Source organism: Branchiostoma floridae, chromosome 11 (assembly GCF_000003815.2).
Source record: "Branchiostoma floridae strain S238N-H82 chromosome 11, Bfl_VNyyK, whole genome shotgun sequence".
NCBI lineage: Eukaryota > Metazoa > Chordata > Leptocardii > Amphioxiformes > Branchiostomatidae > Branchiostoma > Branchiostoma floridae.
Genome location: NC_049989.1, coordinates 7,770,544 through 7,786,830, shown reverse-complemented (window position 1 = coordinate 7,786,830; position 16,287 = coordinate 7,770,544). Strand labels below are relative to the sequence as shown.

The 16,287-nt window shown below is 40.2% G+C and overlaps 3 protein-coding genes across 4 annotated transcripts in view; 2 read left to right on the top strand and 1 right to left on the bottom strand.

Moving 5' to 3' along the window:
- Positions 1-3,921, top strand: part of LOC118426722 (beta-glucuronidase-like) — a 14,293-nt gene extending 10,372 nt beyond the window's left edge. Inside the window, exons 9-13 of one of the 2 annotated variants that reach the window (XM_035836264.1) lie at positions 26-172; positions 1,135-1,222; positions 2,349-2,525; positions 3,048-3,183; positions 3,564-3,921. In XM_035836264.1, the coding sequence (XP_035692157.1) occupies positions 26-172; positions 1,135-1,222; positions 2,349-2,525; positions 3,048-3,183; positions 3,564-3,670 (655 nt within the window). In that variant the 3' untranslated portion in view covers positions 3,671-3,921. Of the gene's footprint in view, positions 1-25; positions 173-591; positions 677-1,134; positions 1,223-2,348; positions 2,526-3,047; positions 3,184-3,563 lie in introns of both variants that reach the window. The other variant, XM_035836265.1, reaches the window with a different exon arrangement.
- LOC118426721 (mitogen-activated protein kinase 7-like) lies at positions 3,895-15,213 on the bottom strand. Its single transcript, XM_035836262.1, has 5 exons — positions 14,966-15,213; positions 12,917-14,613; positions 11,110-12,664; positions 10,563-10,741; positions 3,895-5,100 (listed from the first exon to the last, which is right to left on the bottom strand). Exons 2-4 carry the CDS (start codon positions 14,574-14,576, stop codon positions 10,564-10,566), a joined length of 3,393 nt encoding a protein of 1,130 aa, XP_035692155.1. The 5' UTR covers positions 14,577-14,613; positions 14,966-15,213; the 3' UTR covers positions 3,895-5,100; position 10,563.
- Positions 15,214-15,592: 379 nt separating this feature from the next.
- Positions 15,593-16,287, top strand: part of LOC118425927 (transcription factor NAI1-like) — an 8,142-nt gene continuing 7,447 nt past the window's right edge. The window contains exon 1 of the mRNA XM_035835092.1: positions 15,593-15,778. The gene's annotated coding sequence lies outside the window, so the exon portion shown is untranslated. The remainder of the gene's footprint in view (positions 15,779-16,287) is intronic.

The window sequence follows — 16,287 nt, the reverse complement described above, 5'->3', positions numbered from 1 at the left end:
ATTAATGAATGTGATGTTTTTCTAGGGAGAACTTTAGCAATAAGACATGGTCACACCACAAGGACGTCATGACGGAGCTGGTCAGAAGGGACAAGAACCGCCCATCTGTGGTCATGTGGTCGGTAGCCAATGAGCCGGCTTCCCAGCTTCCAGAGGCTGAATATTACTTCAAGTAAGTGATGTCAATCAGTGATGATGTAAAATGTGGAAGAAAAGATTGTGGACTCCGAGGCATGTGACAGGAGGAACTGAAGTAATATTCATACAGCACAAATAGTTTAAGGATAAGTGGCCAATATTGATACTGTACTAGTGGTGTAAAGGGAAAGCATTGGCTTCTCACTGAAATTACAATGTAACATGCTTCTATTTCAATTGGTAACTGTAGAACTCTTTGAGAGCCTGGTGGGTTTTGTAGAAATTGCAGAACAGTCACAAAATGTCACTTAAGGAACTGCTACAAAATCTGCATTTTATGATATTTCACCATGCAAAATCTAAAAAACATTGTTCACAGAAATAGATGATGATTGAATATTGGTGTGGCCAGTAGTACTTAGAATTCATCCCACTAATTTCCCCATGTCTTAGGACTGTGATTCAACACACCAAACAGGCAGACTCTACCAGACCAGTCACCTTTGTTATAAACAAGGCTTTTAATAGAGACAAAGGGGTAAGATTGTAAAAGTGAACTGCAAACAGCCTCTTTCTCAATCAGCAATGCCAATGCTGCCGCTGCTTTCAACTACTCTATCGCAGCTAACACTTATTGACAAATGTTCTGTTACCAACTATTTAATTTCTAACATTCAGGCAAGAAACTATCATGATTACATGTAATGAATTGCTACCCATGGGAGGGACTGTTCCATTTAGAAATCTCAGGAGGGATGAACAACCTGTACCCTTTTTTATTCTATTTTGATTCAAATGCAATGCAGGATGTTTGTTCATGCTGTATTTTACCCAAATCTTAATGTCTAGCCGATAAAATAAAACTTCCTTAAGTTTTTATATTTGCCTCCTGAGAATTTGAAATGGACCAGCCCTAAAGAAATGCACTGTTACAAACTAACATGCTGCTGCCACTTTTTGTTGTGACTGTCAGTCAGAATTTCTGTTTATTTTCAGAACAGTGATAGGGCACACTAAAGATGTAGATTCGTCAGGCAGACCTGTCACTTTTGTAATCAATCAGTCCTTTGACACAGATAGAGGGGTAAGATGTGGAAATTAGATATCACTCAAACCACTTGTATCAAACTACATGTAATCATTAATCATTATTAATGTTTCTTAAGTTGTAAAGAAATTGAACTAAAATGTGATATTGCTACCTCATGATTATAAATGATGAACAAGTTTGAAAAGCAAAATTTCCCCAATAATATGATTCTGTTGCTATAATCATTATACCTCTCATGCATGAAAGTAATGTCTATCAGTTGCATATGATCAAAAAAGAAGCTACTGTAATAAGTTCCATGATTGGTGCCAATGTTCTCTTCATCCTTATTTGTAAATGTAATGGCTAGTGGTACCTAATTCCTAAAACGATGGATACTCAGTAGTGTTGTTTAGGCACCAAAATACTTTCATACTTTCTCAAGATATTTCTTGATTATATTCTTGCAACTCTATAATGGTTGAAAATACCTCTTGTAGCTACAGAGTCAAAAGCCAATAGAAAACTGTCCAAAAATACATGGAAACCACCTTTATCTTGCTATAATCATCTACACATCATCGTCTTCTCTGATTTTGCTTTCTGATGCTTTCAATTTACTGCTGCTCATTGGTGCATTTAGCTTTATAACAAATATTAATTCTTTTAACCTTACCATGCATGTTCATCGCTACATGTCATCACAATTCTGGTCTCATAAAAAATGAAAGATTGATTTTTGATGTGAAGCCATTTAAGTTTGTCCAATCATATTTAATGATTATACACAAATTCTCGTATAAGTACCTCCAGACTTTATACATTTTTATATGATATCAACGATGCCGGCGGGTTCAGACTGCCATCTTGGTGTCCCTATTGAATTATTCTGCATTTCAAGAAACAAAATTTTGTTTTATCAGCTCAAATTTTCAATTTTTCTTCTGGTTTTCTTTTCTTTAAGCTCATATATGTATAAAAAATCCATATACATAATCATATGATTGTAATTACCTTAAAGGTGAAGAAGATATTTGAAGGTCCAAAAATGTTTCAGCTATGATTCACTGACATGCAAATGGAGACACCAACATGGGGGAGGGGCACAACAATGACTTCACAGGAAAATACTCTGAAGCACCCAGCCAGAGGTTAACACCATGTCTGCACTCATCTCCAGGGCCAGTTTGCTGATGTTATATGCCTGAACAACTACTATTCCTGGTACCATGACATGGGTCACCTGGAGGTTATCCAGTACCAGGCTAAGTACAACCTGGAACAGTGGTACCAGACGCACCACAAGCCCATCATACAGACAGAGTATGGGGCTGATGCTGTAGCTGGACTACACATGGTATGAACATACATCAATAAACTCCAATGATTTAATTTGGTTCATGGACCAAATTAAAAATACAAGATGATTATGAATCATGCATAGAGCTACTGTGAGAGCCTCCATGAGTGAATTTTTTTTTCCATAAGAGAGTTCAACAACTTCCAAGTTTGACACAAAAGATTGATTTGAATCAGATGCATGCATACCAGTAATACATTATAAAAAAAATTCAATCAGCATGTTATTCTGATAGCCCTGTGTTTCAACTGATCTGATATAATACCTATTCTGTCAGCAAGTTATCAAGATATGTTACCATTGGAAATATGTCACAATTTCAACATATCACTAGTAGATTTCATCATACGCCGCTAACATGTGTTTTTATGCAAGGAATTACTATGCTTGTTTCAACCTCAAAGTTAACATGCCATGGGCAAGTTTCCCTTTCTACTGCAAAATCAAGGCCCCATGAAGTTAAAACAGATTTCTGTGTTTAGTTTCTCCCAAGTGACTTGTACGATGGCTCCCCTGCAGGACCCACCCCTGATGTTCAGTGAGGAGTACCAACAGGAAGTCATGTCCAACTACTTCAGTGTGTTTGACCAGTTCAGACAGCAGTACCTGGTGGGGGAGATGATCTGGAACTTTGCTGACTTCATGACTGCTCAGAGTAAGTGGCATAGATATTATTGCTCAGTCAATGCAATGTACATATACCCCTCCACTTCAGTGTTGGACATTTCAAGCTTAAAATATAGCAACAGGACAAAGCAGAGGGCAGAGACTAGAGGAAACTTGACTTTGATTTGGCCCTCAGGCTCTATTTTCATATTTATCTAGTATGGCATACTTTGTTTACATCTGATAACCAACATGGTTGAACTTGTGTGACCAATGCTGGCTACGAAAATGGTACTATTTTAGTTTTATTTACTTATCTTAGTGACATCTATAATGTTCAGGCAGGCATACAAGCATGTATGAAAGCCTATGGTACAATATACAGTAAACTTTGCTATGGTATCCACTGATATCTTTATCATTTTGCAGGCACAACCAGAGTAGCTGGGAACAAGAAAGGCATATTTACCCGCCAGAGACAACCCAAGACAGCAGCCTTCCTGCTCAAAGATCGCTACTGGAAGTTGGCCAATTAGTCTGGACAAGGGCAACACTGAACCTTGTCAGCATTTCATAATGTTTCTGTCATAGAATATGCTGCAAGGGCAGACACCCACAACACTTTGTAACAAGGCATGTAAGATATTGGAGGATGAACAATTTTTTTGTCTTTTATATAGCAATAAGCAGGACCCCATGGGAGCTTTAAATAAGGGACGTCTTTGAAAAAAGGAGCTGTTTGTATCTACATGTCATTTGATTGAATAAAATATTTATTGATACTCTTCACACTTCACAATTCGTGCCTTAGCACAACTTGATATTTCAGTTCTTGTTGCACTCAATTTTGCAAACTTTCAATAATTTCTGTTTGTGCCATTGAAGGACCCAAACAAGTACAGTACTGAGACCTAAGATTCATTGGATTGTACTTTTTCTTCTGAACAATGTTGTAATTCACTGGCAGCTACGTATATGCACATTTTTCTACTACAAAACGTTTAAACAAACATTACATTCTAGTTATAATACAATCATTATGATAATTAACAGCACACCAAGAGTTATTGGAGCTGACCTAAACAAAGCACTAGTAATAAGTGTAGAGATATCTTCTCTGTTCATTGTGTAAAGCATTGATCTCCTACAATATCTTCATAACTAACATGTTACATTATCAATGTCTGACTGACAGTTCCACAGTATTCACCTGATATGTATGACACAAAGCACCACATTTGAAACATTATGCTTAATATCTGATTTCAATATATATAAAATATGATTTTTAAGGTGACAGTACTAAGTATGCATGGTGCAATCAATAAATTTCTAATGTGTTTATAATGATGTTGATACAGTATGTAATAGGCTGCAAAACCCTAAGAAATGTAAAAGTAAAATGTTAAAAATATGCCTTACCGGTATTTACATATACATGATGAAATGAAAAAGTGGAATTAAACAGTATCAAATTTCAAGCAGCATTTTGTGACGAGTCATGTTTTTTATGTTTGATAGTGTATGGCTATAGGTTTCAGAAAACTGAAAAAATTGTCTAAGACTTCCAACTTTTTGCATATTAGTACAAAGGATAAACCTGCTCTCCAACTAGATCTCTTTTGCATATCAATTCATAGCTAGGATATAAAAACTGCTCTCCAACAAGATCTCTGCAGTATCACATCTGACCATTTCCAAAATCTTATCCAGTTGCTTCAGTAACTGCTGTTTGGCATATGTTATGACCATCTAAAGAACCATTCTTAAAATCTTTCCACCATTTAACAATTCAAAAATTGACAAAACAAAACAACTTTCTTCAATGTACATGTTATAAACACCTAGATTCATAATCCATAAGTTTCTTATATTTCCAGTTCTACATATCTGTGTGCAGTATAACAGACGTCTGTTGAAGCTCTCTGCATCACTGTGCAAGTTGCCACCACTTTCAAGCAGTATTCTGAAAGAAAAGTACAACCACTTATACAAAGTTTGCAAGGATGAGACTTTATTCTACCAAAATATCTATATTCAAAGAAAACTTAAATTGATTGACTAAGTTTAATCTCCAACCTACTTTCGGTGCTCCATTCCTGGACTATAAATACTGTCAGACAGACTAAGAGTATGACTCAGTTACAAGACTAGTATTCATGTACATCAGGCTTTTAGCCAGGCATGCGTCCAGGCGTCATTTGGACATGCTTTCCTAAAAATAATAAGAAATTGCATGCACTAGACGCCCTTACACTTGGGAACAGATCCTCTGACAAGCATGAAATTCTGATTGACCAGGGATGCCACTATGGTCACAGTATTCAACTTTAGAGTAGACCTCTCTGTCAGTAATTATGCCCCTCAAGAATGCACCATTTTATCTTAAAGTTCACTAAAACTCTACACCATGAACAGTGATTCGACCCCCTAGAATACTTGCGCCTATCTCTTGGCGTAGCTCACCAAGAGATTTGGACTCCCTATAATAAAATCCTAGGTAAAAGCTTGATGTACATATTGATTTATATCAAGTTAACAAGTCAAAATGATAATAATAATAAAGTTTATTGCAAATTCATGCCCATTGGGCTAATTGCAAGAAAAGAATGACTAATTACATGAGATGAATAAATGTGGTCTGAATACATGTAGATAAACTAAATTCTAACATACACATATTAAGTGGATGAATATACATACGATACATAATGGTGTACTAAGATAATGACATTTTTTTTTGTCTTTCGCCGCCCTTCGGCGGCGAAAGGCAATCAGACTGATATTAGATTGCTGTCCGTCCGTCCGTCCGTCCGTCCGGGTCGACCATGCCATACCGTGCTAGCGAGATATTCTACCCTGCAGATTCGATGGTATTGCCAAAGGCCATGCAAGTACTAGTATGTATGACATACGTATCGGCCTGCCATGAATGTGCTGCTTGGTTTATGCATGGCTTATTAGCAGGAATAAAGGACCTGTAATGTGCCCTGCACAACGTATTTGTAGACGTCTATTCAACCAAAGACCTCCGCGATTCAACTTGTACTATATCTGCAAGGTAAAGAGAAAACATTTAAGGTATCTTTGCGTACGTGTATTCGATGGATATCAGTCACACTTCGTTTCTCTTAGTGAACGCGGCGCGTACGAAAGGGTCCAAACGTTGTGGTGTCTTTCCTCCCAGTAGGTAGGGGTAGGTTGGACCTTATGATTTATAATAGGCGGTCGAGAAACACTGGGCAAGTTCCAAGGACGTTATCGTCCTTGGCAAGTTCAGAGCATAACAACGTTACAATGCCAGCAGTTGAAGGAAATCTTCATCTCACAATCTGTCACTACCACACGGCAATATTGCAAAGTAATTGTGGAATATAGCGTTTTTTGTGTGCGTAGAAATGTAAAAGAAATTTTCTTTGACACGGGTGGGCGCAAAGCATCATGGGGCAGCAAAGAAAGTAGATAGCGGGGAACCCCCTACAGCTGTAGGATCAACCAATCAGAGGTGCGTATTGCGATCACGTGCACGTCTTAGCTAGCTGCAAGCGTAAAAAATCCTGGGCGGGCAGTCTTCAATCCCAGTGTCAAAGATATTTCCACGGCTTGCGGAGCTAGCGGCAATGCGAAAAAAATCCTCGGCTTGCGCTGAGGAACTGGGCGGGCAGTCTTCAGTCCCAATGCCGTCGACTGGACAGCGGCGAGCACGTCGCTAGCTCGTGAAACACACAATGACGTAATTGCTGTTTGTTTCACCATGTTTCACTCTTTTGTCACGTAGGTGCAATATTTGCTTTCACCCTTCCATATTTACATGGGAACAATGCGAATCCGGGTGACACATTTTCACCGTGTTTCACCAACATTCACCCATTATGTGCCATTTTCACCGTACGCCGTGTGGTAATGATCAAGGAGGTTAAAAAGAGATGGTAGTTGCAATGGAAAGAGATCCTAAAATCTTCCTAAACTTCAACCTACACAAGAACAGCATCGGCTGTCCCGACATAGACAGGAGAAAAGCAAGGTAAGGGGTGGACACAATAAACTATACAGCAAAATATGACTTTTAGCAAGGAGGTTAACCTCCTTGCTTTTAGTCCTTCTTTAACCTCCTTGCTTTTAGTCTTCAGATGCGCCATATGCATGACGGGTAAAATGTTGATTTGTACCTGTTTTTACAGATTTCATGTTTTTAAGAAACTGACAAATGTCGTAAGTATTGTCCAAAATTTAACATTATTTGGCAAATATCCACAGTACTTGTTGTAGCATTCTAAAGCTATGAAAACTTCATAACTAAATAAAATGATAACATGCTCTTGGCCACAAAAGAAGTGACCAACAGTAATTATATTGTCTGGCTATGTTACATTTGCTATTTGACCTGAAGTCCAAATTTCTGGAGAATCATTATTTGTTTGATTGTTTGGTTGTTTGGAGGTTTGGTTGTTGAACCTCATATTTAAAACAAGGAGAGTTTTCGGTTTTTACAGTGTATAGGTTAGTTCCAGTGCCACAAAGCCTGTGTCTACATCAAACATGTGTCTAGTTGTAACATATTTTGATTACCCCACAACTCGCTCATTTTTGCATCCCCTTTCCTTACAGAGAGAGCATTAAGCAGGTAGCTAAGCTGTTGGTGCAGATCCATGCCTTGGACCACGCCCTGCAGGTCGCCAGAGAACACAGCCTCAAGGATCTCAAACAGATGGTTGTCGGGCGGTAGCACATGGTTACCACACAGGATACTATACATCCTTCAGAAACTTGGGAACATGGGCTTTCAAAAAACTTACCACCTGTAGCTTTTACACTGGTCAGCTTGTGGTCATCTCATATGGTAAAGGATATCTAGTCCATTGTATAGTAAGTCCTTTCATGAACTAGTGATATTGAGTAGCACAAACTTAGATGGGGGAGGGGAGGACCAGGTCGGATCAAAGAAATCTCCAATTGTTTCCATCTCATGTGAACTGGGTTGACAGACATGATGTAAGATTTTGGTGTAGAAATGGCCATTGTAACAAACCTATAATTACCGGTATGTAATTTTAGTACGCCTTATTCTTATAAAGGATTCATACCTTCTGTAACATCTGGAGTCTGTACATGTTCATAGTGTGTACTGGTGCAGTCTCTCTGCTAGCAGGTAGTGAAGAAATACAGTCAGAATATGATGTCCTTTCCACTTTTACATTGTACAACTCAAGTGATGGCTATCATGAGGAAATATCTGCCTTTGATCAACATTCATTGAACGGAAAAAAAGCATCCATCCTGAATCTTAGCACATTCTAATCGTGTTTGGTGAAGACTGGTGACAGTGTATAGATTGACTTGAGTAGGGAACTGTGAGCATTGTACATACAGGAAAGATGTGAAAGCTATATACAATGTATCTACTGAGTTTTGTGGAGGTCTACTGTCAAAAGAGTCAAATAAAACTTGATTTTTTTTTTGCATACAAAAATCGTTACCGACTGAATTTGTCACAGTTATTCTATTTATGAATCTCCTAAAGGCACAGCATCAAGTTCTCTGACGAGGTCTTTTTTAACCTCCTTGGTGTTATTAAACAGCCGTCGGGGTCTCGCTGGCGGCGTCTCGCGTCCTCCCCAGCCATGTGGAAATTTTGGAAGGTCGGTGACCGGAGAGAGCTCGCCCGGAACGTCGCATGTATAGACAACTACTTTTGTATAGTTGCATATGTTGGAACAAATAGCAATTCATTACAGGCCTGCGATAACAAAACCTACTAGTATATTGTTTTCGTTGGCGTCCATGGGCGCCACCATTTTGTCCCAAGGGAGTGTCGCATGTTGGGAAGGGGTGTCGCGATTTTGATGTGTTATTACGATGTTACAATTTTAGGACCATATATCCGTGCACAAAATAAAGCGCTTATATACCGACGCTTTCGATCAGTCCTCTGATCCTTCTCAAGTTGAAATGACCCAGAGCCTAAGTCACGATGTGGAGAATTACCTCTATGAAATCCAGAATTGTGCAGAGATCTGACGTGGGGTGGGAGGCGGTTGCATGTGGAAAATTGCTTACTACTCGAAATTTCAAGGGATCTTCGTGGAAGAAACTTCAACAAAAGTGTATCCCTCTTTGATATATGTAAAATACACTGACTAATATTTTATCTAATTGATTTCAAATGAGAAGATTCCAAGCTACCCCGATGGAGTGAGTTTGTGGCCCATAACCACTGACGTAATGAATCAAAATCTCAATAATTTTGCATTCCGAAAAGAAATGAAACGTTCCTTTCAACATACCACAATGAAACTGCATTTGCATTTTGAAACTCATTAAGTACAATTTTATTAACAGACACAGACCTGACAAAAATCAGTAAACTGGATGCTGCACCAATTAGAAAATGAACACATTATATCAGCAGGCATCTATACGTTTAAGGGCTTACTGGTGCAATAAATTACGAGAACAAATTGAATAAACTTTGTACGTCAACGTACAGAACAAGTGTTGTTCACATGAACATAGGACTTTATAACACCAGTGGTAATCAGATACTCCACTAATTCCTTAGTAGCGAAATGGACAATTGTTTTGAGTATCGCCCCTTCAAAAGTTTTCACAGACCATCAAGTCCGGACCTGCACCTGATCCTTTGTACCTGTACCTGAATTTTCTGTTCCAGTACCCACCCCTAGTTCATACCATTGAAACTGTTCTGAAACTCATCTGGTAAAAGTTTTACCTACACAATATAAGTAAGCGAAAGACCAGCTTTTTTTAAAAGCTCTTGTTTGGTTTCTCCTGTCGATTGGACAGATAAGGAGGCAGACAGGCTATTTTGCCTGTTTGCCTGACCTGCACATGACTTTTTATGGTGAAGGAGGGGTGTGCAATTCCTTCTCTACCCTCTCGTCTACTGGAGCATTAAGTCTCACAGGGGCAACTGTATGCAACGTGTGAGGCGGCTCCAGCAGATGCAGCTTTGTTTGTACAGAGTATCCGTCTCCTAGGAGGACTTCCAACCAAGGATGTAGGGGGTTCCTCCTACCCCCGACTCGTGTGCCATGGCGGGTTCCGCTCATGCCCGAACATGCCCGTAAGGCCTGTCTCGGCCACATAGCCCCACCTAGCCACACAAGGCCACTAGATACTCATTTACACATGAGTTAAGTGAGGAAAGTCGTGTAAAGTGCCTTTCCCAAGGGCACAAGATCGGTGACACAGCAGCTGGATTCGAACCCGCAACCTCTCGGTCTCAAGCCGCAAATGCTGCCACTGCGCGACTTATTGATTTATATCTAGTACATATTGATTTGTATCAAGTTAACATGTCAAAATGATAATGACATGATACATACATTTTCACAAATCTGTATTGGTTACAGGGTTAGGAAAAAGGGAGAGGATAGATAAAATAGGATCAACAGGAGATGATGATACCTCATGACATCCTCTCAGAGTTGGAGAGAGGGAGGGGCGACCCCAGCACCATGGGTGAACCCAGCTCTAGCTCCTTCTGAAGGGCCTCCATGTCTTCTGGCTTCATGTCGTTAACTTCCAGCCAATCAGCAAGCAGGGATGCTGACAGGGGGGCAGAATCACACTTCCCACTCCCACTCCTGCACATCATGTGGAGGAAAAATGAAATATATGTACTAGTGCATGTTTCATCATTAATATAGAGAATTACTAATTAATATATATTATGTAAACTGCAATATGGGGCAGCAATATATTAATAGTACTCCCACTTGCAATGTTTGTGGTAGAATAAATCTATTTTTAATCTGCAGATGGATGTAAAATGGTTAGACATACATTTATGTATTCTGCAACAATCCAAAACTCTTTAAAAGAGTCTCTCCCATAGCAAAAGTGTCACAAAAAGATCAATGTTGGGACAAGGAAATGACATTATCTAGATACATAGTAGGATCCTTACAGAATATCTAAAGCAAAAAACATTTAAGCCAAAAATACTAATTACCCACTATCCTTTGGCCCATTGAAGGATTCGTTGATCAGTTCATCCAAGTCGCTCACCAGCCCAAGACCGTAACCTGCGCCACCCCCCTTCGGTGTGGAGGGTAGCAGTGGGGGTAGGACATCCTCTACCTGTGACTTTGACAACTGGTGGACCAGAGATGCTATATCTAAGGATGGATCCATGTTTGAGAATGGGCCCCTGATGTCCTTCTTTGTTGGACTTGTGTGCAGTGCTGTGGAACTTAAACGAGACTTGCCAGGTTCAACTATAGTGGGGAGGGCAGCTGTTGGCTTGTCTATGCTAGCGGACCGGCGATTTGAACCTGACAGAGTTGTGGTTGATTGACAAGCTCCTGATATAGTTGAGACTTGTCTAGATGGCTGGGTTAAGACTTTGGGTGCACTTGGACGCTCCCCAAACACCTTAGCATCTGGGGAGGTGTGGATTGTGGATGGGATGCTGTCAAAGGTAACAATTTGCTCCAGTGTGGTCTGTTCAGGCTTTACAGTGTCAGAGTCCTTGGTTGATGCATCTTGCAATGTCTGGGAACCGGCCATTGGCTGATTTATCACAACTGCTATTGGCTGTTCATTCGTTTCCATAGCAGCAGATTGCTGATTGGTTGTCATGGTAGACTGTTGTGGTTTAGAGGTAGGTAGCAGTCCACCTTGGCTTCCAAGTTGTGACTCTCCTACTTGGGGATTTAATCTTTGCTCAGATTGCTCCTGTGGCCATCCACTTGTAGTACTTACAGAGGCATTTTGACCACTCGTTACCATGGTGGATGAGATGTTAGCAAGAGAAGTTGCAAGCGTTGTTGGCTGGCTCAAAATCAACTGTGCATGAGACCCTGGGACAGAGATCAGGTGAACCCCTACATTAGACTGTGATGACACAGGTAGTGTCACGATCCCCATGTTGGTGTTACTTGTAAACATCTGCACATTGGAACCTGATGAAGATGTTGGTATGGGATTTTGAATCAGCTGGCCAATGGTCTGTCCGGAGCTTGATGACTGCATCTGCACATGCTCCTGTCCTACACCTGCTACAGACAGCTGCATCTGATTGGTCATCACTGTGGTAGAGTTACTTTGTACAGACATAAAGCTACCCTGCAATAATGGCGTCTTCATTGCCAATTTATTGTCTTGCATCTGATTGGCTGAAGTAGATGCTCCTTGAATTTGATTGGCTTCCACAGAACTGCTGCTGCTTAGCAACCTCCCTGATTGGCCAGGAGTTCTTCCACTGGGATTGCTGCCTGCTTGGTCACAGGTATTTGTCCTGGCAACTTCCTTTTTCAGTGCATTCAGCTCTATGATGTTGCCTTGAATAGTGTTTTGTTCTTTTGGCTTCTGTTGTCTCAGTTTGCTCCATCTGTCTAGTAGCTTTTTATCCTCGTCACTTAGCTTGACCCCTTCTTGTGGTGCTTTATTCTTCAGTTTCTTCTGGCGTTCCAAACTCTTCATCTGCCTTTGTCTCCTCTTCTCTTCCCTTTCTCTTTGTCTGTCAATTGCTGTCACCTTCTTCTTTTCCTTATTTTCAGAGTTTTCTGTAAAACAATAAATGTATTCTCTGTAAACTTCTTTCCACAGCAAAAAGCAATTCTTAAAACTATACAATGTACCATCCACTTTGTTACTACAATGTAGGTTCAAAATTACTTGTTCAACTGGTATTAAAAATGTTTTATACAATAAAATGGATATCAAAGCAGCAAGTTTTTATGCTTTTTTTAGATATTTACCTCTCAAAGAGTCAAACTAACACATTACCACACAAAATCACACAAGCAAATACTTACTGTCTTGTCCTTTTCTCAAGCTAGCCCGGAATGCTGAGTTTAAGATGGCAGCCTTGATAATAGCTTTGGTATCCATGGAAACACTCTTTTTGGACTGATCCATCTTCTCTGGGGTAGGAACGTCCTCCTTATCTTCCTTTTCGGCGGCAGCATCAGAAACATCTTCAGGAATGTCTTTGATATCTGCTGATTTTTTTGCACTGAGCATAACAACATCTGTTGAGCTTGAACTGGTAGTAGAGAGGGCAGAATTAGATGGGAGTACTTGTGGAATGTTCGGAGCGGGGCGACTTGGACTTACGTTCTGCTTGCTACTGGACAGGACCTCAAGCGGTTTCTTGAAGATGTCAGCAATGCATGTGTCTGTCACACTTCTTGTCATTGACTTCTTCTTAGGAATGCAGCCACCTTGTGCCTGTGAGTCAGTACTATCTGTCTTGAAGATAGAGCCTGAACTTGACTTTGATTGAAAGAGAGAACTGATTGATGACTCGGATGGTACTTTTGGCACAGGGCGGAGACAAGCATTTAAGGCTACCTTGCTAATTCTCAGCGTCGGTGACTTCTCGTATTCGTCAATTTCGCTTAGAATGGCCTGCTTGATTTGGTCTCTTGTCATTGTTCGTCTCTCAAAGTCAAAATCAAAGGCGGGGATGCAGATTGGCTCATCATCAGGATCATGGTACTTGGACAAGTAAGGATGAGAGAGAGCGTCCTCGACTGAAATTCGCTCCTTCGGATTGAAGTTGAGCATCTTGGAGAGCAGACATAGTGCCTCCTTGCTCTTCTGTGGATACAGGACGCTCCATGGGACGGGCCGTCGCTTGGGGATGTTGGACATGTAGTGTCGGACCCTTTCTGCAGTCACTGATTGGATGATGCTGTCAGGAGGTGTGCCCAAGACGGACATGATGAGATTCAGCTGGTTCAAGTAATTCTTCCCCGGAAAGAGCTGCTTTCTACCCAACATCTCAGCAAAGATGCATCCGACTGACCACACGTCTATTGCAAAGGTGTACTCATTCAGGGACAGCATTAGCTCAGGGGCTCTGTACCACCTGGTAGCAACATACTCTGTCATAAATGCTTTATAGTCATTAGGGCTTGACGACACCCCCCTTGCCATGCCAAAATCACCAATTTTGAGCTCACAATTCTCGTTAACCAGGAGATTACTGGGCTTTAGGTCTCTGTGCAGAACATTGGCAGAATGGATGTACTTCAGGCCACGGAGAATCTGGTACAGAAAGTACCGAATGTGTTCATCCGTCAAGTCTTGATCTGAGTGAATGATATGGTGCAGGTCACTTTCCATCAAGTCAAAGACAACATAAACATCCTTAACATCGTTTGTTTTTGCGTCTGCTGGGCGCAAAACCTCATGGATCCCTATAACATTGTCGTGCTTGAAGTGACGCAGTATCTTGAGTTCCCTGTACGTTCTCTTGGCCGTCATCAACACATCAAAAGCATTTGGTATTTTCTTAATGGCGACTTTTCTGCCATTTTTTTTGTTGATTGCCGAACAGACGACACCGTACGCACCAATTCCGATGTTCTCCACAGGGGAATACTTGCTGTCCACATTGAAACTGATGTCCAGGCTTCGCTTCTTGAGGAAGCTACGGTTCTTAGATTCCACTGTCTCTGACCCCTGCATGGTTGTTCTGGATCAGGTCACCACACAAAACTTAAACCTGGGAAATTAGGAAGACCACAATTAGGAAGATTGCAGTTCTATAACTTTTGTATGAAGAAACACAAATAACTCCTACCAAACCACACGAGTATATCCTTAACAGCACTTTCTAATACATTATCAGCAACATATGGTCCCTTCTGACATCTCCTTAGTAGGTAGACGCTTAGAATAAAATGCCATTTCACAGATTGCGTAGGTTTATATATTACGGCATGTTGACCAGATGATTTCTCCACATAGATGCCACATAGATAGAATGTACATATTGTAACACCACCACCCCCTCCCTCACGACACACACACACCATACACCACACACACACACTGAAAGTTGACAGTTTGCCTACCTAGAAACAGGTCCAGAAATGTCAGCTGAGATTCTTAGTATAAGACGCGAAATCGGAAGGCTACTCGCACTTTTTCCTCCATTACAGAGACCTCCTGTCTTAGCTTAAGTACAGTTAACGGCAGTCTGAACCAGAAAACCCCCAACTGAACCGAAAGAACTCCCCAGACTGGACTTTACTTCCGCGTTCAGAGGAGAGCCGCCATTTTATATACCCCTGTCCGGCGAACCTAAAAATAGACACAAAGCTGGGACTACGTCATCACTGACCAATCAGAGCACAGCTGTGACGTCTTTTAGGATTTTACATTTCACCAGCCCAGGTAACGTTATGCATAAAAAATTTTGAACATCTCTTAGTGAATCAAATCATTTTTTTCTGCAAAACTTATTTGTCGAAGGAGTTAAATACAATCTGAAACTTGAAAATGACTAGTACATGTACACTAGGGCGCTACCACTACTTAAGTGGGGGTGAAACGAATCAAACTGAAAATGGCTCTATTATCTAAAGTTAAATTTCATGATAGTTTAAAATACACAGTTTTAGTGATAATATATCCATGAGATATCTTTAATAATTCTATATGATACTTAATAGTGATATTTACTTGGTAAATCTGTACCATCAGGTATACCCCTATGTAACAGTGAAAAGATCTATATTCAACATGGCTGCGAGTAGTAACAAATAGACTTTTTTCTTGAAGTTGATAACTTTTTGGGCAAAGAATTCTTGTGTGACAGCATTAACGTCCTTCTGTGTTATGTAGAACATATCTTATGGATTTCCCTGTATGATCAATCACTTAAGGTAAGACATTTCTCCTTTAAACACTCTTGAGTCGATGTTTTCAGATGATCGTCTTTCTTCTTTGTTCTTGTTTCTTTGTCCTTCGAGCCGGGTTTTATCATAAATTCAGTCATGTGTATGCTACAGGAACGTCAATAACTGTAAAACAGACATTTGAGTGAAGGCAAACAGCTGTGTTATCTAAGTATCCTTCCTATAACCAGATCAGAAAAGTTGGTAACATGTGTTGCTATGGTAACTTTAATTTTTCATCTTCTCTGAAACAACAGACCTGCAAACAAAAACTGATAAAAGTTTAAAACGTTTCTCCATTCATATATTTCAACTTGTTCAAATCAAAGTTACATATAGATTTACGTGTAGGAACAGTTTACAGCCATGATAAAATTATCATGTACAGTCAGATTATGGCAAATTCTCTTGACTTGAACAGGGTATAAAGAAAAAGTAACTTTACGGTTTGATAATTTTATCATTTAAAAGCATCATTTTCTACACTGACTGTGCTT